The 26,039-nt window shown below is 39.0% G+C and overlaps 1 protein-coding gene and 1 long non-coding RNA gene across 3 annotated transcripts in view; one reads left to right on the forward strand and one right to left on the reverse strand.

Annotated features, from left to right (window-relative positions):
- fibcd1b (fibrinogen C domain containing 1b) overlaps nt 1-26,039 on the reverse strand; it is a 118,149-nt gene that overhangs the window by 24,332 nt on the left and 67,778 nt on the right. For both annotated transcript variants that reach the window (XM_067574654.1, XM_067574653.1), the window contains one exon: nt 20,785-20,881. In XM_067574654.1, the coding sequence (XP_067430755.1) occupies nt 20,785-20,881 (97 nt within the window). The remainder of the gene's footprint in view (nt 1-20,784; nt 20,882-26,039) is intronic.
- On the forward strand, nt 3,544-4,114 carry LOC137170967 (uncharacterized). The gene is made up of 2 exons (XR_010924694.1): nt 3,544-3,824; nt 3,913-4,114. It is a non-coding gene; the product is annotated as an uncharacterized lncRNA (long non-coding RNA).

Consider the following 26,039-nt stretch of genomic DNA (forward strand, 5'->3'; position numbering starts at 1 on the left):
CGGGATATGGTATCATATCATATATTCCTGTATTTCCTGACAGCTGGGTTCCACACTTATCCCAATCAGTTCCCCTGGTATCTTTTCACTTCTGCAACTTGTGCTACGACTTTAATAAGCACATTAAATGCATTAAATGCACAGCTACGCATGTATGCACACTTGCATATAGTCTGAAATGCCATATATTGCAGCAGTTAGTAGTCGTTAATAAGGTTTCCTAGCAGAGTAAGAGATTTCTGCAGCTTTTGCCCTCGAGATGCAGTACCAGAGTAACACATACTTATACATATTTGAAAATGTGAATTAAATCTGCATCTGTCTGCATTAAAATATGCAGGCAGAGTATATCACCAAGCATATGTGAAGCCATTTATAAAAATGAAAGGAACAACTTGTTTCACAGTTATTACTGTAAGTCAGTTCAATGAGCATACAGAATGTGAAGATGTGTAGCTCCCACACAACCACATTGAGAGACACTTGTCACTGACCTTAGAGACATCATTTATCTAGTGTATGCATTTATAGTGCATAGTATTGTACCTCTCCAAGGATTTTGCTCGTTTTTCCAAGTATTAAGTGAATAGTCAGAGGCCACTGTAATACATAAGCTTCATAAAGCCCTTTTCATGTGGAGCCAATTATTATGTCAGCAAGAGTATGAAACACTCTTGGTGAAACACTCTTAAAATTGTACACTGTGTCATAGTGAGAAATTAAACATAGTGTTAGCAAACTGCTGCGGTTGTACTACCCTATGAAATGGTTTTCTGGATTATAATCATCAGTGGGTACGGCTGGAGGGAGGAAAACTGCAGGGTAGAAAGCCAACAGGTAGCATGAGACACATGAGCATGATGTGTGGGCAAACGCTGACTGTAAAGAGCTGCACAAGTCACTAAAAAAAATGTTTTTCTGATGTTAGGGTCATCTCCAGGTGACCACAATAAGCATTGTTTTGCTTTATTACAATGTGTTGTAACTTTGTTGAGAGGATTTTGCACATATGGAATTATAGCGTTACTAAAAATAAAACTACATTATTCACAGTGACATTAAGTTGTATTATGGATATAGTATAATTGTGGACTGGAAAATAGAATGAATACATTATGGCTCTGTAGAGTTAAGTGGCTTAAAAATGCTATTCATCCAGTTCAGTCAACTAAGAAGTGAGTGTGGGCAAAAATGTGGAGGCTATTTTACCAACAAATGTAAAGAAAAAAAAAAAAAAGACCGCAAATGTGTAATGGAAAGAACATGCGGACGATTATTTGTCAATCATTTGCACTTGTTGGTGGTATGTATTTATGCAGGCATTTCCCTACATCAAGAGTGCAATTATATACTGCGTGCATATTATTCATCCAAATAATGGTTAACCATGTACTTGCAAATGTAAAAATGGAATCACTAGTGAAATACTGTTGGATTGATATAGTGGTAACATTTTGCTGTTTGTTTTTTTAATACTTTCATCAATGTCTTTGTATTTTACAATGACATTACAGGTGTTAAAACTTTACCTTACAGGGAACTATTAATTCTGAGTGTGAACGTGTTTGCTTCTCCTTGTACGAGATAGTGGAATAAACATTGGCTGCTACACAGCATCTTGGCAACCTTTTAGACATCAGCTTGAAATGCATCTCGCTTCTTATACAGTATAAGATAATGTTGTGTACATCAAGAGTAATTCTATCAAAGCTTTGTGAGTACAAAGGTGACATGAAGACGTGAGCAGTGAATGAGTCATAAAAAGGGTACCAGCTAACTACCATATAGTTGTGTTAATAGAGCATACTGATATGTTCTAGGCTATGTAAACTGACAAATTCTCTCTCTAGTGGAATCTGGCGGATCTGATGTCACCTGCTATAAACAACTCACAGGCTTTTAAATGTAATGACAAATTATTTTGTGATAATAATTTAAAATGTCCAATAATTACAATATGGTTATAGGGACTATTGCAAGAAGCAGACAGAATGAAGAGTTTTCACAGCAAAGGGAGTAAAAAAAATAGGAGTTTATTTTAGAAACAATGGAAGCGACACACTGGGATGGATGGTGAGTGTCTGGCAGAATAATGAGACTATTTATTCCCTCTAACAGGAACAGAGAGAGTTCAGGGGAAGATTGTGTAGAGCCTTCTGGAGAGTTTCTCTAAGCTGTGACCTTCGTGCAAGGTTGAAGCCCTTATTGACTCTGCACCAGTTTCAAATCAGCCACGTATGCACATAGTGGATAGGAAAGTCGGTATAAACTTAAGCTTAGTTTTTTGTATTTATGCATGTACATGCACATGTGCATGTAAAATGATACTGATGGCAGGAATACCTATATGCATTCATACAGTCATGTGCTGTAAATTAAAAACACTATTTATCAGATAGTGAAAGAGTCATATGTTTCAAAAATTCAGTATGAAAAAAAAAGTCTAGTATATCTTCTCTCTTTCACTCCATACTTCCACTTATGTATCTCTTCCTTTTTAACAGTCTATTGGATTTTCTTCCTCCGTAACCACTGCTGTCTCCTTCTCTTACTCCAGAATATACCCGCTTAATCACTTACAAATCCTTCCAAACGTGGCTCATCTGTTTCCTTTTCAGGCCACCTCACCAATTATTCTGCACTCATCATCTTTCCCATTTGTCCACCTGTCTTCTCTGTCCAACTCTCTTAATATCCCAATATATAGTAGATTTCCACTCCATTGTATGAGCATGGACATTGGCAAACTGTATAGCTGAAGGCCTTGCCTATAAATGAGGCAGAAGCATCACCTATCTATTAAAGACTGGAGCAATAAATCTCCTGGAGAACAATCGATCAGCACTCCATCCCCCTCACTCCACTAACCTGTGAGTGGTGAAAGGTACTGACCCTTAACCTTGCTGCTGTCAGTGGTACTGCTGCCAAGCTAGGAGAAGATGCAGCAACACATGATTGGAGTGTTCGGTAGATTTTCACAGATGAACCTTTGACAGGGTCAAGGCACGTCTACTGCAATTGTTTTAGCTGTGTTTTTTTACCCCTCTATCTTGTGGAATGGGTATGCTTTGTGACACGAATCCATCTTGGACTGCACAATAAAGGTGGAACAGACAGAGAGGAGGCTTATAAATAGTCCCATGAGTATGACTGAATGTTTATTTAAACCCGTGGCTCTTTCTTGGCCATGTCGACCTTCCCTGACTTATTTAAATTGCCCAAAACTAAGTGTCCACAGTCAAAATAATGGGAAAAAATACAAACAGAAAGGCAAAATGGGCCGTCATCCTCACAGGAATTGTGATGTGCTTTGATTTGTGTTCTCTTTTGTAGATACAGTCCTCTTTAGATTTTCTACTGCGTGACAAGAATATAAATACAAGCCTCAGGATGCTGCATTGTGGTAGAGGCAAGTAGTGGAGGATAAATGTGTGTAAGGATGTGTTTATGCATGGGTCCGTGGGAAAGAAAAAGATTAAGAAGAATAAACGATAAAGAGTTGGTTGTGTAAGATGAACTTGGTACAATATGGCTGCATTACTACATGTTTTATCTGTCATGGCCGTGCCCTTGTCTCTCCTTATGTTTTCCTGTGTTTTCCCATTCTTCCTGTTTCTTTTCCCCGTTTTTGTCTCTCTTTGTGTTTGTTTGTGTGTGTGCACTCCTGCTGCTGACCTGGTTTCTACACACCTGCCTGCAATCAGTGCATCGCCTCCTCGGCCAACACACCTGTTAGCCAACACACATCAGCTAATCACCTCTCCAGGATATCTACCCTGGCGTTTCTCCCACTCATCACCAAACTGTTGTTTCTGCCCTTGGTGGTAGCTACGCTCTCTTTGCATTTTGATATTTTCTCAGATCCTCATGTTTTGCAACTGGATTAATGCCTGTTTATTTCCTGTGCTTCAGGATCCCTGCCTACCAGCCTGCCTGTCTGCTCACCTGTCTGCATGTTCATTCTCCCTCGCTACCTCCCATCAGCCACCACGCCGCCTTGCCATCTCCATTCCGCCTGTCTCCTTCAGCCATCCCCAGTCATCTGTTAAACATCATCCGCCTCTGAGTCTGTGTTTTGCACTTGGGTCCACTAGTAAACTAGTTTTGACATTTATCAACTTAGAGTACTGTAATGTATTAAATGTATATAGGTTTTGAAGGTCATTTACTTAATTTTCTTGTTATTTAGATTTGTTCTTTATTTGTTTCCTACCTCTTCAGACTGTTTCTTGTACTGCTGTACCCTATGAATTTCTCTGATTGTGATCAATAACGTATTATCTTTTTAAAAATATTTTATTTATATATATATATATATATATATATATATATTATATGTTGAATCAGAAGATGTGGTAGAGAGACAAACAAGTATGAACCACATTGAAACTGGCGGCTCAAAGAGTTTCTAATGGCAGCTAAATCAATGCATTATTTTTTTTTTTTAGTTCAACACTACTGGGCTGTAAGCCTTCAACAGCCTGACCTTTTTCTCTCAGGATACTGTCAACAAAATAACATGTTCATCAACAGGCTAGCTTTACATATCACAGAGAATATTATTTGATTAAAGTAAATAAATGCTCTATTTAAGTATTTTCAGCTGCTTTTGATCCGTTCTGTGGTCTCAGCCCCATAGTATGTGTTTTCTGTTTCTGTTTGTGGACAGTGTGGTCTCTTTCAGACTGAAGATGAATGGGCTACCCTGCTGTGTGTGGCTCCTCTGCTTCTTTAAGCTCTGAGTAGTTCTACAGGCTGGGGAGTTAATTGCCACGGACATGGTGCTGTTTCACATTGATCTGAGAAACATGGGTAGGACTCCCACCGCAGAAAAGAGATAAAGATACTAGGGGAGAGTGGTATAGTAGGGGAGAGATGGAGGGAATAGAGGAGCAAAAGAAAGACAACAGACATGCTTGGCAATTACACAGTATACCTCAGGGTTTTACACCATGTGTATTTGTGCGTATGTGAAGAGGGCCTCACTCATTTAGGACAGACACAGACAGCCAAGCCTGTCAAACGCCCATTTCCAAATTATAGTCATCCCATCTACAATCTAACTTTTGCATAAACACATACAAACATGTAAATGTCTTATTCTTTGTGTCTCACCTCCCTATAATCACATGAGCTTAGAATACTCAGCGTTGGCTAAGAGCTCAATTATAGCACTTGCATATGCCCCACTCGTTAAAGGTGAGTAGTATGCGGGGTGCCAAATGGTAAAGATGAATACCCTATAACTACTATAGCTGGCATGTTTGATGCAGGTCTGTATCTCTACTATAAAATACAGGCAAAATGGCAAAAATAAACAAAAAAAAAAGTTGGTCAATGTATTAAGTGGTGAACACTGCACGAGAAAACAGGAGAAAATACTGTAGAGAAGAAACAAAAGCATTTCCTCTCAGTGGTAGCTGTAAGTGTATCTTTAATGAGGCAGTCAGCCGAGGAGCGTTAGATCACAACGAGGCACTCGTCAGATAGAGGACAACTTCCAGGCAAAGCAGTCAGGACACATGGGTCTTATTACACTGTTCCCCCCTCTCGCACTGCTGGCGACCATCACAAACATATGATGATATGACTCTGGGCATCCTCAGTAAAAAGAGAATCGTTAAATACTTGAAGGGAGAAATGACACTGTTGGATGTTATTTGGTGGTGCTAAAATGTAATAGGGAAACAATCCCAGTTTTTTTGCACCATTTTACTCTTCGTTTATTCCATATGCTAATGACCAAAAAGAATCAGGAGAGTTCATTGGCCAAGTATGCTTGCAGCTTGCTTGCAGGAATTTGACTTCAGTCATCAGTGCCTCTCCTTGTGCCCAATGCAGTGACAAAAACAAATGTACAGAGAGCCACACAGCCAAACAAACATTTACTGTATACAGAGTGCTGGTCTGGTTGGTAACTGTACTGTATATACAGGAAGTACAAGAGTGCATGACAGTGCACAGGAGGTTTGAATAAATAATAATGCATAATCAATAATGTGCCAATAATGTGTATGTATGAAACCGTTGTTATAAGCCTATATGATCTTACAGCTGCACAGCAAGTTGAATGTTATGCATGAGGTACATGCCATTAAAGTTTTTCTGAGATGACATGTATCTGAGTTATCTGTTCATTACTGTGATGATGCATGGAACAAAACTGTTTCTGTGCCCACTTGTCTTGGTGCACAGTGATGTGAATTAGAGTACTGCAACAGACATGCAATCATATCCATTTACCCAGTCATCATCACAGGATGAGTGCAGGATGGAAATTCATATATGAAAATATGAGAGCCTATAAATATACGACCAAATAAGTTTCAGTTTAGTTTATCACTTGTTTACCTATCTCCCTTCCTGTGTACACTAGTTGTGCAATTGCATAGATCAATTTTGTTTAAACACCAGTAGCAGTTTGCCATCCCTAAGCCAAATCTGATGTGAAGAAATAACATTATCACTGCTGCTCTGAAGTCTGATGTTACAGCATGTGGTTTGCATTTCTTGCTATGGGAAATGACATAAACTGTCAGAAAAACAAGGACACAATCCATAACATTTTCATCTACTTTTGGATCTCACCCACTGCCTCAGGCTAAAGTTGTTGTTTTAAAGGAATTTAATGAGGCTTATTTTCAGTTCACGTCTTCTACAGCTGGCTTATTAAACAGTTGATTAACTATATTAGCATTTTTGTTTTTAGATAGATATAATACAATATTAATAATAAACTTTATTTATACAGCACTTCTCAAAACAAACTTATGAAGTGCTTTACATGGTTGAACCAGGATTAAAACACTTCAGGACTGATGCAAGTAAAATCAGTCAATTAAAATAATACAAAATTAAAAATGGAATTAAATCCCCAACAATAAAGATAAAAAAGAAAAAAAGAACAAAAGAAATAATAAAACAGGTAAGACATGTTGAAAAATAAAACAGTGTGCTATAGTTAATACAAGGCTTTTTTAGAAGAGATTTTGAGAAGTGATTTAATTGATGTCACTGATCCTGCAAGCTTCAGATTCTCAGGCAGGGAGTTCCAGAGCTGAGGAGCCCTGACTGCAAAAGCCTGGTCATCGTTAGTCTTAAGCCGGGAACAGCCAGCATATCCCTGCCCGAGGATCTGAGGCCATGCTCTGGCTCATAAGGGAGCAGCAATCCAACAATGTAGCTGGGAGCTGAACCATGAGGTGCTTTAAATATGATCAGTAAAATCTTCAAATCAATTCTAAACCTTACTGGTAACCAGTGAGGAGAGGCTAAAACAGGGCTGATGTGATCTTTTTTTCTAGTATTTGTTAAAAGCGAAGCAGCTGCGTTTTATACCAGCTGAAGGTGTGAGTTTGTTTTTTGGCTTAACCCTGAATAAAATGAATTATCATAATCTAACCAAGGTGAAATAAAAGAATGGCTGACCTTCTTGAGATCAAACCGAGAGAGAAAAGACCTGAGTTTTGAGATGCTCCTTAATTGATAAAAAACATGATTGAATAATGTTTGTAATTTGTTTTTTAAATGAAAGGTCACTGTCAAATATTACACCCAGGTTTCTGGCTGCAGGTTTGATATTTTTAGACAGGGATCCAAGATATCTCTGTAAAATAGGGAAGGATTTTGGGGGACTGAAGAGAATTATTTCTGATTTGTTTTTGTTTAGCTGGAGAAGGTTTTAGGACATCCATTACTTTATTTCTGCCAGACATGATAAAATATGATCAAAATCGCCTTCATCACTGGTTTTAAATGGAACATAAATTTGTGTGTCATTGCATAAAAATGGTACTGGATTTTGTGTTTATGTATATGTCCTAGTGGCAGCATTAACTGTATATACAGAATAACAAGCGGCCAAGGATGGAGCCTTGGGGAACACCACAGGTCAGAGGGGCCACAGAGGAAGAGGCATCTCCCATAACTACTGATAAAGTTCTGTTTGATAGGATTTAAACCAGTCTAGAGCAATGTCCCTAATGCCAACGAGGGATGGGGGGAAAAAAATTGATTCTTAAATGTGGTGCGGACATGGACGATTCTACATTGATTCACAAATGTCAAAAATTGATTTTCCAAATGTTGGTTAATAACATGATATTGACGGAAAGACAAAAGGCAGAATTCAACAGCAAGGGCAGTGCAGCATCCGGACAGTCTACAAAGCGCACACGCAAGAGTTATCTTGCAGTTCATCTTCAAAAAAGGCAGCAGTTGCAAGCATGTTTTGATTTATTGTCTAAATAATCATCTTTGTGAGATGAACGTTCAGTATATTGTCAACTTTCTACGCCATCACTCATGGCTTTCCCTGGAGCTAACGGTGCAGCAGAGAGGCTCCACTTTCACTTATTTTTTCATTCTCATACAGGCAGGAGATTGTAAGATGCTTTCAAATTAATTAATTAAATAATTAATAAATTAATAAAAGCAGTTAACTTTTTAAAATAAAAAGGCTGTGGTCCTTATATGCCAGTTATGTTTCATATTGTATTTCAGTGGAATAAGGACACCAGTGAATGGTTTGGCACACAGTATACTGGAGCAAGAGACTGAAAATTGTGCCGCCTTTTCTTCTCATTCAGTCGAGAATCAATTTTGAATTGAGAATCGATGCTGAATCTAATGATGAGTTCCCTAAAGATTCCTTATTCTAATGCCAACCCACTTTTCAAGGTAATAGAATAGGATGGAGTGATCCACAGTGTCAAATGCAGAGCTCAAATCAAGAATTAAAATTGAACAATCACCAGCATCAGCTGTAAGTAAAAGTCATTTGTCACTTTGATTAGAACAGTTTCAGTGCTATGACATGCACAGAAACCTGAATGAAATTTGTTAAAAGTGTCATAATTATTCATAAAAGAAATCAACTCTAAGTGGACAATCTTCTTTTTAAAAATGGTCATTTAGAAATTGGTCTAAATTTTTTTTAATTCTGTAGGGCTGAGGTTAGGTTTTATGAGCAGTGGGTGCACTACTGCATGCTTAAGGCAGGAGGGAACATAGCTAGTAAACAGATAGCTATTTACCATAGATAAAAAAGTGGGACCACATTGTTAAAAACCCGTTTGAGAAATCTGGCGGGCATAATATCTGAATGACTTGATGAAGGCTTTAATTTAGCCATTGTATACTTTAAAGTGTATAATGAAAGGGACCCAACATTATTGAGCAAGGCAGAGGACATGGAGTGTGGAGAAGGAGAGAGTCACCGGTTACATGACCAATCTGGAGTTTTATTTCATTTATTTTGTTTGTGAAGAAGGATAAAAAATTGCTCACAGATCATGTGGGTGGCTTCAGTTTTGTTGTTGTAATTACAGTGGTTTTGGAAAGAATTCTGGGGTTATGGCGTTTTGTTGTTATGATGCTGTAGAAATAGAAGGACCTTGCGTCTTTTACTGATTTTTCATAGGTAAACATTAGTTCTTTCATAATTTGATATGACAATGCCAGACTGTTCTTTTTCCATTTCCACTCAGCTTGTCTGCATTTTGTCTTTATTTCTCTGGTATTGTTATATACCCAAGGCGTGCTGCAAGTTGATTTGACTTTCTGGATTTTTACAGGTGCTATGGAGCCAAGTACAGCTTTATGTGTATTATTGAAGTTGTTTAGTAATTCTTTTGTAGACAAATTTGATTTTTGGTTATTGCAATGTGTAGATGCAGTGGTGAAGGCCTTATAAAATCTGTAAGCAGAGTTTGTATTGCGGACATGAGAGGAAACCTAAGTAGCCACTGTGGGAGCAGGAAGTGGAAAGAGGGACTTAAAAATAATAGCTTTGTGGTCAGACACACAAAAACTAGCCACACAGAGACAAACACTATCAAGAATAAAACCAGAGGACAGAACAATATCCAGGGTGTGTCCCTTTAAGTGAATGGGACCCTCAACTGACTGAGCGAGATTAAAAGAATGCACAATGTCTATAAAATCCATAGTACAAGAGGAACCAAGGGAGCAGCATACATGTATGTTTAAATCACCTAAAATCAGGACTCTGTCAAAGCGAGGCATAATAAAAGCTAAAAGATCAAAAAAATCCTGAATAAAACCAGTTAGATTTTGGGTGTCTGTAGATTAAAACACTAAGTAAAGGGGCCTTGCAATTTATCATAAAACCAAGTGATTCAAATGAGGAAAAGTTTCCAAGTGAGTAAGGGGAACATTTAAATTCTCTGTGTGTATCACAGCCAGTCCATCTTCACAACATGAAATCAAAGGCTGCTGAAAATAATTAAAACCACGAGGACATGCATCATTCAGTGCAACACAGTCACCTGGACTTAACTAAGTCTCAGTATGCATGAATAGATCTAACGGCTTTGATACTACGAAATCATTGCAGAAAAATGATTTATTTGTCAGTGATCTGGCATTCAACAACTCAAACACTACTGAGTTGGGAAATGGAGCAGGACTGGCCATAGAGGCCATGAGGCGAGGTAGCAAGTTTGACAGGGACCAGATTATTAGCATTTACTGTACAGTTGGATTTCCAGCAGGGGACTCTGTTACTGGGAGCGACAGGAATTGCAGGTGATGATGTCACAGTTGTTTGTAGAAAGTATTCGGGCCCCTAGTCTACTTGGGTGCAAACCATCAGGACAATAGAAGGCATCCTGCAGCCAGAAGAAATCAAAGTTCTGAACATATCCAAAGCTGTTGATGTTGAACCATTTACACAGCCAATAATCCAGGGCATACAGGCGGCTGAAAATTTCCGGAGATACGGTATGGGACCAGAAAAAACAACATTGCGTTTCAGTGTCGCTGAAGACTGAGCAATTGAGTTGAATTGTTCCTTTGCTAATTCAGTTCCTACTTGAGCTGAAACATTGTTGATGCCAGCACGAACAACAGTACAGTACTATACAGTACAATAGTACAGTACTGTTGCTGTTCATGCTGGCATCAACAATGTTTCAGCTTGAGTGGTTTTTTCGGCAGTTTAGACTGCCTGTAGAAGACTGTTCTTGTCCTGTTTTGTTGCTAAACCAAATCGGACTGATGGAACACATCCATTATTAGTGTGTAGAATTGAGGCAACAGCTCCTGTAGCAAGTTGAACTTCCTCAGCTGGCCCAGGAAGTAGACCCTGCTTGGTCCTTTTTACGCAGCTTGGTCTCAACCTGAATGTTCCCATGGCAGTGTTGTTGAGTATGGTGAAGGAGGTGGTATGGGGAGCTGAGTCTCACATAAGGCCATTGTCCCTGTAGGTGCAGTGATTTGTGCAGAGGGAAAACAGCAGTGAGGAGAACACACATCCCTGAGAATTGCCAGAACTGCCTCTACTGTTGAGTCCTGTCTTTTGGGACATTGGTGATCCACTGGTCTTGCTGGAATACTGTGTTTGAGTTGAGTGAGTTTTGAGCAGATGAATTCCAGGGCAAGGATCCTTGCATACAGTTACTCTCCAGGCATTAAAGATGTTGCAGGAGACAGTGCAGTGCCATAACGACTGCTTCATTAACCGACATGTTTGCCCAGTAGGCAAACTGCAGGGGGTTCAGCAGGGGGTCTGTGATGTGCTTTAGGAGGCCCGACACCATTTTTTTTTTCCAAAGATCTTTGGGACCACAGATGTATAGGCCTGTAGTCATTATTGCTGTGATGCAAAGTTTATGAGGACCAGCATTTGAAGCAGCTGAGAATTTCACACAGACTGAGTAATCTGTTGATGATCTGTGTGATGACAGAAGCCAGTTGGTCACCACAGGCCTTTAGACAGAAGCATGAGACGCCATGTGGGTCTGCGGCTTCCCTGAATTGCGTTTACATGCTCTTAAGTAACCAGGTTACTGAAAGAAACCAGGTTACCTGGGTAGCTGCGGAAGTGTTTAAATGCACTATAGTAATCAGGTTACTGTAAATTCCACGTGCATGCAGTACATGCAGCAGGTCAGTAATCAAATTTCTTCCCTACCTCCTAACTTAGTTTGGGACCATGGCTTACCGATTTTAATGGACGCTGCTTCCAGACTTTTGACTTGTGTTGGTGTGAGAGGAGAGGACAAACAGACAAACAGAGCAGAGCTTTTCCTTACAGCATGAATGTGTCTGAAAATAGCAAACAGTCAAATGTTCAGGGGTGGAAACTGACTTGTTTAGACTTCTACAGGCTACTTTGTGTTGGTTTCAATTACAGTCACACTTTGGATGGAATTACTATAAATGTGAGGATGAATGGGTTTGTTCAACAATCTCTCCTTTCATCTAGCCACTCCACTGATACTTTCCCTGTTTGTAAAAAGCTGATTAGAAACTCAGTTAAGCATGTACATGGCCAAGAAATCGACATTCTCCAGGACAAATCTACCTGGGGAAATCAGTCCCCTAATCCCCTTCTCCTATTATGGTAACCAGGTTTCTCATTTACATGATATTTAAGAAATCAGCTTACTGGAGAAAGTCAAATGTAACCAGCTTACTTAAGGGCATGTAACCGCACTGCTGGTCTTTTGTCTGAGTTGACATCTTCCTCACTGATGCAGCATGCAGGTTAAATGGCAGGAACGGCAGGGGAATGGAATCAGTTGGAGCTTGTTTAGTGAGTGTGTTGGGGCCAGGGATTGATGTAAGCTTTATTTTTTTAGTTTTTCAGTGTAGCTTCTTTTATTTGCTCTGATTTCTTTTCCACTGATTTAGTCCTTGGCCTGATGAAGCTGCTTGACTTTGACTATAGAACAATTTCATATTGTTGCATTTCATTTATCTTTGTACATGATAACACATGCTCTCAATCTGCACTGGCACCTCACAATGTAACAGTGCCAGTAAGCTCAATCAGATCATCGGCCTATCTTCCAACAGTGTTTGCACAGGCTTTGTGAATTTTGTTTCTGGCTGTAAATTGGGAGAAGATGAATGATCAGAGTATCCAAAAGCTGCATGTTGGACAAAGCAGTAAGCATCCTTTAAGACTGTGTGACTGTGTTTCTGTGCCTGGTGGGATACTTAATACACTGTCTGTATTTGTGCAGTTCATGACTGAGGTTTGCTCTGTTAAAATCCCCCAGAATAATGAGAAGGGAGTCTGGGTGTTCTTGCTCCATACTGGTTATCTGGTCAGCCAAGCGCTGCAGCGTCTCGCTCATACAGGCTTGAGGCGGGATGTAAACACTGGCAAGAATAAAGGAGGAAAACTCCTGTGGTGAATGAAATGGCTTACCGTTAATGAAAAGAGCTTGGAGGTGAGGGCAACAGATTTTCTTTAACACCATGACATCAATACACCAACCTTCACTGATATCAAAGCTGATTCTGTCTCCCTTAATTTCCCTGATACACCAGCTCCGATACGCAATCTGCTCCATAGAGTAGAAAGAAAGGCAGATATAATGCAATGTCCAGGTTTCAGTGATGCATAGTGCGCAGAGAATGAGTCCTTGTTGGTTCTGTTGAGGAGTAACAGCAAAGCTTCATCAGGTGTATTTTCGTGAGCAGACTGTGAAAACCTAATAGTCGGAGCTTTGGCAGGACTATCATGCTTTCCCTGTTGCAACTCCAGCTTCTCATGCAAATGACTACTGGTCCTCTGACTAGAACATCTGTAAAACTCCCTGGGTGTGAGGAATATAGTGCCAAAATGAAAATAAGGGATCAACAATTTTTTTCTCCCGAACTGCGCCAAAATAAAAATCAAAAATCAGTGCCAGTTGTTCCTTTTGCTTCAAGTGATCATGGATATGTACAAATTACAGAGAGAGTTATCTGTGGCAAAATAACTGCAGTATAAAATGATATATTTTTTTAAAAAGCTGAATGGAAAGGGAGAAATGCAAACTTATAAAAGGATGACAGAAATCCAATCCAGCAGTTGGTAGGACAACAAATGAAAATTAATTCCTATTACTGGAAACCAAAAAACTAGAATTCCATTTAGAGGTATTGATTAAGCTGTTAATGCTCCACTGATTAATAAAATTGAGTACTGCTCAAGAATGCTAAGTGTTTAGTGTTTAGTAAAACAAAGCAGATCATTCATGAACAATTTGAATTGTTTGCTTCTTTCCATCAAGTTCAGTATAAGAGTATCATCACGATATTGACTTGAAAAATTGTAAACCTTTTTCTTCAATTATGCTTTCATACTCCTGACAGTATGAGCTATAATGACCATCTAAACTAACAGCTAAACATCATGAAAAATACCCTTCAAAACACTTTTGAAACCTTCTCTCTGAATGTCACTCCATTGATGATAGGTTTCATAAAAGAAAGCAAAAATATCACTGGAAATTGCTTGTGTCAACTTTAGACTGATATTCCATAACTGGATTTTGTTTATATTATTTTGTTATATACACAACTAACTGCAGTTTATAAGACATGAAGCCAGGAGAGAGGACATGAATATGACAATAGGTAATTTGTCTACCCTTTTTCTGCTGGATTTAAGTGCTGCTTTCATCACTACAGACCAAGATATATTATTGTAATAGGCCATCTGGAAAACTAGGTTAGTCTCTTTGGGACAGCATTAAACTGTTTCAGGACCTATATTACAGGTAGGCAAGACTACATCAGCCTAGGAGACCAGGTGTCTAATAGATTTGATGGTAACAATGGAATTGCTTTGACCCAGTTCTATGCTCTTTATATGTGCTCCTTTGGGATCGGTTATTCAGCAATATATTAGTTTTAACAGTTATACAGACAGCATGCAAAAAAGATATTTCTCTGTTGAGCCGGAATACCCACATGACCATATGTGATCTACTTGCTTGACATGCATGATAAGTGATGCATGACGTTGTTCAATTTAAAGGGGAAAAGAAAGAAATATATCCCAAATCAAAGATTAATGCCTTACATCAAATCAATATCTCAAACTGAAGTTACATACATGATCATTATTCTGGACTCACTATAAAACTGCACCTTCATTACTCTAACTTCAGACTGTCTCACTGTAAATCAAAATAATACACTTGCAGTTTTATCATAAATAAAAGTAGAATGAGTCCTTTTCTGAGTGGGCAAGATTACTGCAATTACTCTCAATAGAATTGACATTACAATTAAAATCCATAAACATTTCAACTAGTTGACACCTAAGATGCCAAACTGATATGATAACTTACTTGATTTTGAAATGTACATTGAAATGTACAGATTTTCAGAAGTAGCATGTTGCATTAGTGAGCAACATTGGTCTGGAGGAGATAGCTGCAATGAAATTCTTTCTAGGCTGCAGGCAAGCATGAATCCATTTTTCATTTTTGCCCTGAGGGTAATCGATGATGGGGGTGACGAGACAACAGCACACCCTGAATGAGCAAGGGTACTCTGAAAGGTTCAAAGTAGCCTGCTGGCTCATTCAAATTCAGTCTGCTAAATCCTGGGCTTTCCATATTCCCACCATGTTCCTACAGCGCACCATAGGGAGATCTAGCTGGCACTCTAACCACGTTTTTTATTATGGGCTGCACTCTGTAATGGCCTCAGGTCAGCAAAGAGACCTAGATCTCCATTAATTCACATAAACTCTGCAAATGCTATACAGTATACAAGCATACCTATGTCTAGCAAGGACACTGAGTGGTGAAGGTGGTGAAGCACCAAAAACTATGCAGGCCAGGAAAATATCATACAATTACCAAGCAGCGGTCCCAAATGTTTCGGTCCTGCTCTTTTAGACCTGCAGTCCAAATTAATTGCATACTGTGAATTATTAATTACTGAGGCTCATGTCTGATGGACAAATGCCTGAAAGAGCTTAACGTTACACCCAGACTACAGATGTTTTAAAAATAAATGAGTAAATGAAATAAATTTTTTACAGTCACACCTTGAAGTGTTTTATTTTATTTTTTTTTGCATTTGATTTAATATCTACTAAAGGTTGGTGGGTTTTGTTTTACTTATCATTTCATTTTACCTAATAGGTGTTTCATTAAATGGAAAATCCCAATAACACATTTTGATGACCCCTACTGTGTCATCTTGTGTTGCTGTATGATTCACCTGTCTCTCTGCTCACTCTGCAGGTGGATCGTTAGTGCGACCTGGAACACCTGAGGGTGTTCCCAGGTTATTTAAGCCTGGATGCAGTTGGCAGCTCTCTCTCTCTCTGACTCGCTGCCACTCTACTGCTGCTGCTGCTGCTGCTGCTGCTGCAGTTCTGCTCTGCTCTGCTCTCTCCCACAAGCATCCTTTGGTTTAGTTATGCTGCTTTAGTTCTTTGCTTTGCTTTCATGCACCTTGCAACACTCACACACTCACACACACATTCTCCACTCATGCATCACATACACTACTGATACCACTGACTTCCACACTTCATACTGTAAATATTTGGTTAACTTAACTTAACTTAATTTGGTTTAATTTGGTAAAATAAAACTTCTTTTGTAACATTTTATCATGGTGTGTCTTCCTACTTGTTGTGGTCTAAGAGCTAGGTCATCATGTACACACAGACACACACACATAGTTATATAAAAGTACCACTTATTGCCTTCAGGTGGCACTAGTGTTAAAATTACAGCAGCTATTAGTTTTCTGTACTGTAGGTGGGAACTCTAATATATATTATTCTTAAAGGAATACTTGGGAGATACTCTTATTCACTCCCTTGAAAAGAGTTAGATGAGAAGATCAATATCTGTCTGTTACCAATGCAGCTCCAGCCAGAAGACTGGTAGCTTAGCTTTGCCTCCCAGCACCTCTAAATATATATTTAACACATTCCACAATCCAAGTTTAAAAAAACAACAAGGTGCCGTTTTACGGGGGTTATATACTGGATTATTTCTTGGCTAGGAGTGGTGATTTCCTGAACTATAATTTGTCATTTTCACACTTTTTGTACGGATTAAACAGAAGTGATATAAGGTTAGCGAGCTTTAGAGATGCTGGTAGGTTGATTTTTATTTTGAGCTTTCAACAGAGCCAGGCTAGCAGTTTCCCTCTGTCTTTACGAAGCTAGGCTAACCTTCTCTGCCTCCAGATATGAGAGTAATATTGATCTTCTCATCTTCTTCTCATCTCTCAGCAGGAATGTGAATAAGTGTATTTGCCAAAATGTCGATCTGTTCCTTCCCGCTGCTTTTAGCCTGTAGGCTGCACAGGTTTGTCTGCGTAAAACTTGTATGTGTAGTATCCAGCACAGCATGTTAAACATGAGTAAGTTAGTTGTGAGTGACTTTGTGAGACTTCTTAATTCCCTCATTTGTTGAATTATAAGATTTCCTAAATGAAACAATTCATTGATTCCATTGTAATAAAAGTAAGAGAGATGAGACAAAATTAAACAAATCCTCTACCATGTGACATCATTATCCCACAATGCGTGGAAGCTGAGCTTCACACAGACACATTTTTGTCTGCAGTATTGCTCCTAAAGCATCTTATGTGTATGTGTGTAAGAGAGTGCTTTAATCTAGACTGCTGATGGGAGAGTATCTCAGATGTGGTATGGCATGTCCATGACCTTGACCATGACCAAGTGTGTGTTTTACAGAAATAGACTTCTTCAAGCTCCACTTACTCTACCCGTCTGATCTCGAGCAGACTGTGATGAGAGGTTTTAAAGATACACACACACACACACACACACACTTTCCATAGTGAAAGCTCATTAACACTCTGCTGCTAAATCCAAATTTCCTCAGTAAACAACATTTCTGCAAATGCTTGGCTTTTTTTGGACTGGTGTTTTTGAGTAAGCCAACCTGATTTGGTGATTAGTAATGTACTCAAAAGAATATGAAACAGCTTATTACCCCAATATTTTCCCCATGAATGCTGATTGGGCAATGAACTCTCTTGTTTAATGACAGGTTTTATGAAGTTCATAAGCTGAGTTGTTTTTGCAGCAACTTTGTTTGATGTGATGAGTCACCACCAGTATAGGTATCTTGCCAGCTTCAGAGTGCTGTCACCCTCAAAATTTAACCCTTTCAGTTAGTCACTGAATAACAGTGCAGTCACAGTATGTATGGCCTGTGTTAAATGGGTGAAGCCCTGAAGGTTCTGGGATCAGGAGGAAAAGAGTGAGTGCTTGGATGGTGGCTAATGGGTCAGAAATGTGTTCAAGAACAAGCCCATGGTCATGTTTTCAACAATGGTGTTTAGGAACGAGTGTCTCTTATCTATGAAAAACCTCCTTTTGAGATTCTGGCTAATTTTTTTTCCAATTGCTTCTTTGTGCAACAGCACAATTCACTGCCTTGTGTAGGCTGTACCTAACCATGGTGACATGTAGGCTATTTCCATACACATGTGCTGGCTTGGCTTGACTTGGTTCGACTCAGCGCATCAGCCCAGCACAGCAGGGATTAACATCTCCATTACAACAGGGCTACCCGCTTGAAAGTGTGTCTTTAACTGATAAGTGACTTGTCTTGAGTCGAAAGCGGCAGGCTGTGTACATCATGGCTGTGACTAGTGGTCAAAGTCGTGGCTGTAAAACGGTGGATAAACACATTTAATTTCCTATAAGTTCTTCACAATAAAAGCCTTCCGTTAGTTTGTCAGTGGAAGGCTTTTAATATGAAGCAGCAGCAGGAAATTTTTTCATCAGCGGTAACTTAACGCAGTTCTGATATGGCTGAAAGCGGTCAGGAAACAGTAAAATAAAGCAGATATCTGAAAGTACAAATAGGGACGCAGGGGAGAAACTAAACTTCAAACCACAGATATTCAGTTAGAAGCTACAAAAGTACTGAGAGCTGAACACACAGAGGCTTTTAAAAACAGCTTTCTCTGTGGTCTCCAGCGCAGACATGGGTTTAGTCTCGCTGAGCAACACATGCTTGTTTGGGTGGGAGAAGCAGGAGAAGGGGGGTCGTCACAGGATGGCCATGGTCAGCGAGACGTCACCGCAACCCGCTTGGAGGCAGGTCAGGCGCTCTGGCCTGACTCCGGAGGTGGTCCATCTCTGGCATGACTCCGCACAACTGGGTATGTTTTTTAAACTAGTAATGGAAATGCAAATCAATGTGGCATGGTTTGACTCTACACAGCCAAAAGTACCAATGGAAAAACCCTGATGATGGACTGAATGTTAAAAAACAAAAGAACAGCTAGAACTCAGACATACCACTGGAGATATTGTGGGTACACATGGATAAGAGTTTGATTATGTTACAATTAGAGACTGAGATCTTGGGTTGCAACTAACAATTATTTTCTTGATTAACCGATCAGTTGTTTGGTCTATAAAATGCCAGAAAATGGTGAAAAATGTCAATCACTGTTTCCCAAAGTTCAAGGTGACGGCCTAAAATGTCTTCTTTTATCTCGAGCAACAATTCACAACCCAAAGATATTTAGTTAACTATCACAAGAGACTAAAGAAACCAGAGATATTCACATATTATAAGCAGGGAACAAGAATTTTGAGAAATTTGATATTTCCTCTTACAAAATGACTCAGAATTATATATCAATTAGCAAAATAGTTGGCAATTAATTTTCTGACGATCAACTAATCGGCTAATCCTTGCAGCTCTACTGAGATCCCAGAGAGATGTTACTACAGCAATGTCTATGAAAACAGTGATTAGTTGTTGCCACAGAGTCTTACTCCTCAGCTGCAACTGTTTCTAGTTACATGCCACTTATCCTGGATTCACCCTCACACTGTATGCGCTTTTTTTTTTGGTTGACAATTTTCATACTTAACACCTGATGTGAGAAATCTACTTTCAGGCACTGTCTCATGCTCACCTGCTCCCTGAACAAATGTCACGCCAATTAAGAAGAAGCTACATGGCCACGCTATGATGGAAAAATTTAACTAGCTGTATATTTCTACACTTTTTCAGGCCTCCATAAGTTGTTTTTTTTTTACTATAGATACAAACAGATAAAAATAAATCCAATATGTGATATGAATGTCTGATTTAATTGTACTGGATATGTTGTACCACTGCCACTCTGTTCACAAGAGCATAGTCACCAGCACAAACAGCTAACTTTGAACCACAAGAGGAGCCATGATGGAGTTATGGAGAAACCCCCACCAGGAAGAAATACTTTGGTACATTTAATGAGAAGTGGTGAGAAAACAAGGAATTTGGCTTTTGAAACTTGATAATTTCACAGTCTAAGTAATTCTTTTGTTGGCATTCTTTTCTTGTCAAATTTGAGAGGAGGAAGGATCCACTAATGCATCGTGCTGCCAGCAAGAAACGCAAGGATTTGGACAGGCACACTCTGAGAAATACAAATTTTAAACAGAAAGCGACCGTGGAAAAGCTACGAGGTTATGGAAAGTGAAATTATACTGTGTTGTGTTTGTCATGGAAAAAAAAAAAATCTAATTGAATTGCTGCTCTTTTGGCTGGTGTTGTGATTCTGTGGTGCTGAACTGACAGCTCCTGTTAAAGTGCAGTTTACACACATCTTCTAATTTGCTGCTGTATTCTTTGTCACTGTCTCTAAAATCGTTTTCACATAGTAGCACCGCTTTTACTGAAAACTTGATGATATGAAGGGTCATCTAATCTCTCTCTGACTCTCTTTGGGTGTCTCTTTATCTTGCGGAATCACCTGCCATGGCTTGCTATTTCACTCTGTGTGAGTTTGTTTTTTTTTCCTTGAATTTGAGTACTGTACTTGTGACTTCATGTTGCAGGAGCTGTCACTATTGGTTATAAGAAGGTCTTAGTTTTGCAAAGTCTCTCTAGCTGACAAAAATTGGCAATCCCATGTAACATCTATTTTCCAGGGTTTGGCTTGGCATGGTATTGCAGGCCACAATGCACATGTACATGAGTCATACCTTGCCAAACACAAAGACTCTCACACACCTGAGGCACTTACCGAGCCAGTGTTCACCAGTGATTTTGCCAAATCCCTCACGGTAAGACTCCCATCCTCTGAAGAAGTTGACTGAGCCATCCTCCCTGCGCTGGATCACCTACACAGCCAAAACAGCAAGAGAAGAGGTCAATGGTCAGATGAGATTCATCTCAGAACGAGTGTTTAATCCTCCTCTATGATGAGTCATTCCAAGTCCCACTGTTGGTCGCTGAGCTCATCTAGAACTAAACTAAATTATCTCATAAATGCTTGCTCTTTCACAAATGAATAATGCAAATGCTCTTCCCACTAAAAAGGCAATTTGTCGGAAGCTAATAAAAGGAATCCATTAAATCTTGACTGACTTTGAATCAAACTGCCATGGAATTTGCATACTTAATTGAAATCCCCAAAAAGAGATGATATTCATAATACAATAATGCTAAATACACAGATGAGATGAGATGTCTCTTCTTCTTCTGTACTGTAAATCATTAAATTCTATAAATCTACGGTGTGTGGAGAAATGATGTAGTAGGCTTTTTTTTATAGAAACCTTTTCAATATGAGAAATATTTGCAAATAGCAAATAGCATTTAACTCAACTGTGTGTGTGTGTGTGCACATGGGTGAGGGTAAAGTATCTGCATCACCCAATGAAATAATCTATCCATTAAAAGTGCTGACATTCCACGTGTCAGGCTGAGGATGAACTGAAATTAGAAATATGCTCCTGAAGAGGAAATGCATGCAGATGGAAAATCGTCTAGGACTGGCTGTTGGAAGGCTTTGTTAATGTTAAAATGACAAAGGCAATACCCTGAGACAGTTTATGTTCAGCATGACTAATCCCCCTAACATACCATAAGGTACCAGATGGCACCAACAGCCATATTTGCTTTTAACATCCACGCAGACAAAGAAAAAAAATCCTGTAGCGCAATGGCAAAATCATCGTCTTCATCATCCTCATCACAGTCGTCATCATGATCATTTTAATCATCATTACTGTATCATTATCACTTATCAAGAACATCAAGGGATTTTAGGGATTTTCCTCCTTATCCTATAAGAGGCTAGATTCCTCATCTCTTAATTCAGAACTCTCTGAATATTGATTTCCTCCTTAATTCCAAAGATATGATCATCTCCAAATATTTATTCTGTTGTAAGATTCAAGTCTCTCATGCTCATCAAATTAGCAGTTTCTGTCATGAATCTCAACCCTCCAGAGCTGCCAGGACTTTCTACCCAATGAATCATGTAGAAATTAGGAATCCATTAGTTTTCCCAATCAAATTTCCAAAGATTTCTTGCATGCGCCTCATCCCTTGCCAGCTACTACATCCAAGTTAGACAAAATAGTGGATAAAACATCTTAAAGAGGATGTATCAAGCACACTTTTTAGATTCTGGATTCTACTGGAATATCTTAGCTTGATTTACAGTTCAAAAACTACTTATTTATTTTATACTGGACCTTTAAGCAGCTCCTCAGTTCAGCCTCTGTATGAAGCAGGCAGTTTTAGATAATGTCTCTTGAAGGCCCCCCTCCCAGGGAGCCCACTATGTTTAGATTGGTTGGTTGGCCTTGGTTGCTCAGGAGGCTATGTAAACAAACAGTAGTAGTAAGATTTAACTTTTTTTTCTCCATCTTCACTCTAAATGGAAAATTCTCAAATACATCTGTACATGTTTGAGCCTGAATTTGATCCAAAATATGCAAATTGACAATGCAAACAACCCAAGGAACAACATTAACAACAACCTTAGCGACAAAGGCTATGGCATGGACGGCCATTTGTGGGCATGTGCAAACAATCTGACATTGTCACAAGAAAGAAGTAGAGGTAACTTTGCAAACAAAGCATTCAGAGCAGGCTGAAGTCTGGGCTTTTGACTTTCAGAGAGAATTTTTACAAAGGTTCGCTGCATGTTTTGAAACTTTAACCATGTTTCACATAGACATCCGATATCATTGCAATATTAAAATAACAGAAAATCACAAAAAGCATGATATGTCCCCTTTAAACAATGCTTTATTCAGACCATCAAATCCATAAAAAGACCAAAACCAACAATATATATACTATATAATACTTATACATATTAGTTGGATCAATTCATTGTTGGTTTGGTCTTTTTATTTGCCAACATTAAAAACATAGAACCTAACCACACTTTTTCTAAATCTATTTACCCCATTATCATCTCTCTTAGTGCTACTAAATAACCTATAAACCCCATGTCATTTTTTTTTCAGTGAGACCTATACAGAGGTCCTAGCATGCAGAGTGCTGAATTAAGCTGTCAGTTATACATAAAGAAACAAAGGGATTTGTATCAGCTGTTGCATAAGTCTCTCACAGGCTTTGCTCCAGTCACAGTACATAGATCATCAAACTAGTGCCCCAGTTATCTGTACATGATTATACTTCTTAACTCCCTTAAGTTTACATGGGACTCTATCTTGACTGTTGTACAGGATTGTACTCCTTAATATTAAATCAGAATCTGAATGACGTAAAACTAATTAGTATTAATTGTGTGAGTAATGATTTATTGTATGTCTTACTCTATGTCTTGCAAAATATAAATATAAATAATTAAACAATGAATAAAACTCTGTTCAGTCAGGTTCACTTAACAACATCAGAAAACTCATGATTTTAACTAATATTATACATGATTTGATATTGCCTACAATCTGTTAATTATGTTATTATTACAATGAATACAATGATGTCCTGATTAAGCTAATCAAAAGACCTTGGGAAGGGAGCTGTGGCCTTTCACAGCACAAACAATGCATCATCATCATGTTACTGATATGTCAGCAGGGCGCTCAAGGACTGTGAGAAAGCCTGCCCCTGTTTCAGCCGGAGTTTCCCACTGATTGCCTGGGTTACCTGCTGAGATTCACGTCAAGGATTTGTGCAAAAAAAACAACAACAAAAAAACAAACAATAAAGGTACTGTAATAAAAAACATGACTGTCTTGAATTTAACAGCAGGTTTAAAAATGACAGCATTCATGCCACTTAAGTCTCCTTTTAAATAATGACCTTCTAGCCTCCTTATCTTACTCCCCTTTCCTCTTACCCCTTATTCAAATTAGCTGAAATAGAGAGGACTGCACATTGATAATGCTATGTCACAAATGAGGAGGAGGTTTTCTTTTTCATCCACTCCTAACTGTTCTTCTCTTACCCTTGGCACTCAGAGTATAAGCAGAAAGTTTAGAAGGCAAGAAAATGGCATAAAGTGCTCCCTCAACCAACCACATTGCAAACAAATGTCAGAAAAAAAACTTTTTAAACATCTTTTAAATTCACACTGAAAAAAACTGAAATAAATGTGTCAGACTACAGTCTGTCTTTATGAAAAGATTTTAGAGAATAAGTCAAGTCTCTAATTTTTATTCAAATCATCCGTGGCCTTTCAGAACAATGTATCACTCACATTATCGCCGTTCTGAAAAAGTCAAAGCCTGTCTGGCTGCATACATACTGTACTGTAGATCCACCTGACATATGACAAAGATGTCTGATAGACTGGATATGGAAAGAATAGACAGTGAATAGCTGTATGCTCTCATACTAGCGTTGTTCCGTTGATGCAGATAGACCCCATCTACTTTTTCCACAAGTAACACCATTAGAAGAAAAACTCCTCATGTAAATTTTTTTTTACAGTCTTCATTTTGCTAGCTCTCATATTAAAGGTCAAAAGACATTCTTGAAGCTAGTCTCTCTAATTAGCATTGTAATGCAGGGCTTGTGTTCTGATTGAAAAAAAACCAAAGAGACCAGTAGCCACCTGTTACCGTGAATCACCGTGACAGGATGAAACTGGCCAGTGGTCACATGAAGCGGCACTCTACAGCAGCAGGTTAACCACCAAGCAGTTCAGTTCAGATTAGGGTTAACACTCTTATTCAGCTGGCCCTGCCTCCTCCCATGTCTAGCATCCTTGTAAGACTGGAGAGCCCCTCTGAGGTTTAATTGCATGTTGACCCTCAAGTTGTGTGTTTGTGTGTGTGTGTGTGTGTGTGTGTGTGTGTGTGTGTTCCCTGAAGACATAAAGCTCACAGACACACCAATCATTTTCTCTCACATGATTCAAGAGGGAAAGATTGGGAGGTGGAGGTAGGCAAGGGATTTTTGAAGTGGGTGACAGTGCTGTTAGAGTGACTCTATGTGTGTATTAGGGTATTATATACTTGTGTGTTGGTCCAGTGTTTGTATATGTATATGTGGGTATGTAGACATCCATGTGTTCTTATGTCTGCATGTTTTTGTATAGAAAGACAAAAAAAAGATCATATTCACCTGAATTTCTGTATGTGTGCTTCTAAACATATTCAGTATATGTGTGGGTTTTACATATGTTTGTGCATCCACAATTGCTTGATGTGTATGTGTGTATCTGTGTGACTTTACTGTACATGCGGAGTTGTATAAGCACGTGGGTGTTTATGTTAATGTTGAAGTTTGTGGGTACTCTGAAAAAGTTTGCTTGTGTTGCTTGAGGCCTGTTTACTGATAATTTTAAGTGAAGAAGATGCAGAAATGTGCAGCCAAGAGGCAGATAAGCAGACGGTATTGTCTGCTCTGACTCTTACATTATGGTTACTCATGAAGAAGTTGCTCCCAAGACTGGTCAGTACTGGTCAATGGCAGAAAGGGTTTAAAAGACTGTTAGCGCCACAAAAAATGCAGCTTTTGCAATTTTACCTGTAGAGAAATGAAAATCAATTGCCCAGCTTGGAGTGTAGCTGTCTATAAATGTGCATGTGTGCACTTTTACAGTTGCACATGTATACACTCCAGCTCAAATGTCTGTGTTTTGTTGAGAGCTCTGGCCAATATGTCACCTCATTTCACCCCCCCTGCACACAGACACAAACACAGTTTCCACTGGGACGCAGCTCAACATCCTAACTGACAAATCCGTACACACAGTGTTTGGCTAGAGGGCAGCGCCTGCCATCAAAGTTGTTTCTGTCAAGGTCAGAAGCTGACAGACGTTCTGTTTGGGTGTGGGGCAGGTGATGTGCTAGCCATACACACATTGAGAACTGCAGCTGTGACACAGCAGCCATTTTATTAAAGGGTCACGCAAGGTCTCAGTGTTTCACCACATAAAGTACAGACTGTGTGTTTTCATATTGATATACTAATAGCAAACAAAATATACTGTAAAAGAGAACCCAATGAAACACAGGGTAGTTACATGCATCAGGTTCCACATATTGAAAATGTTTGAAAAAAACA

The sequence above is a fragment of the Thunnus thynnus genome, chromosome 19 (genome assembly GCF_963924715.1).
Source record: "Thunnus thynnus chromosome 19, fThuThy2.1, whole genome shotgun sequence".
Taxonomy (NCBI): domain Eukaryota; kingdom Metazoa; phylum Chordata; class Actinopteri; order Scombriformes; family Scombridae; genus Thunnus; species Thunnus thynnus.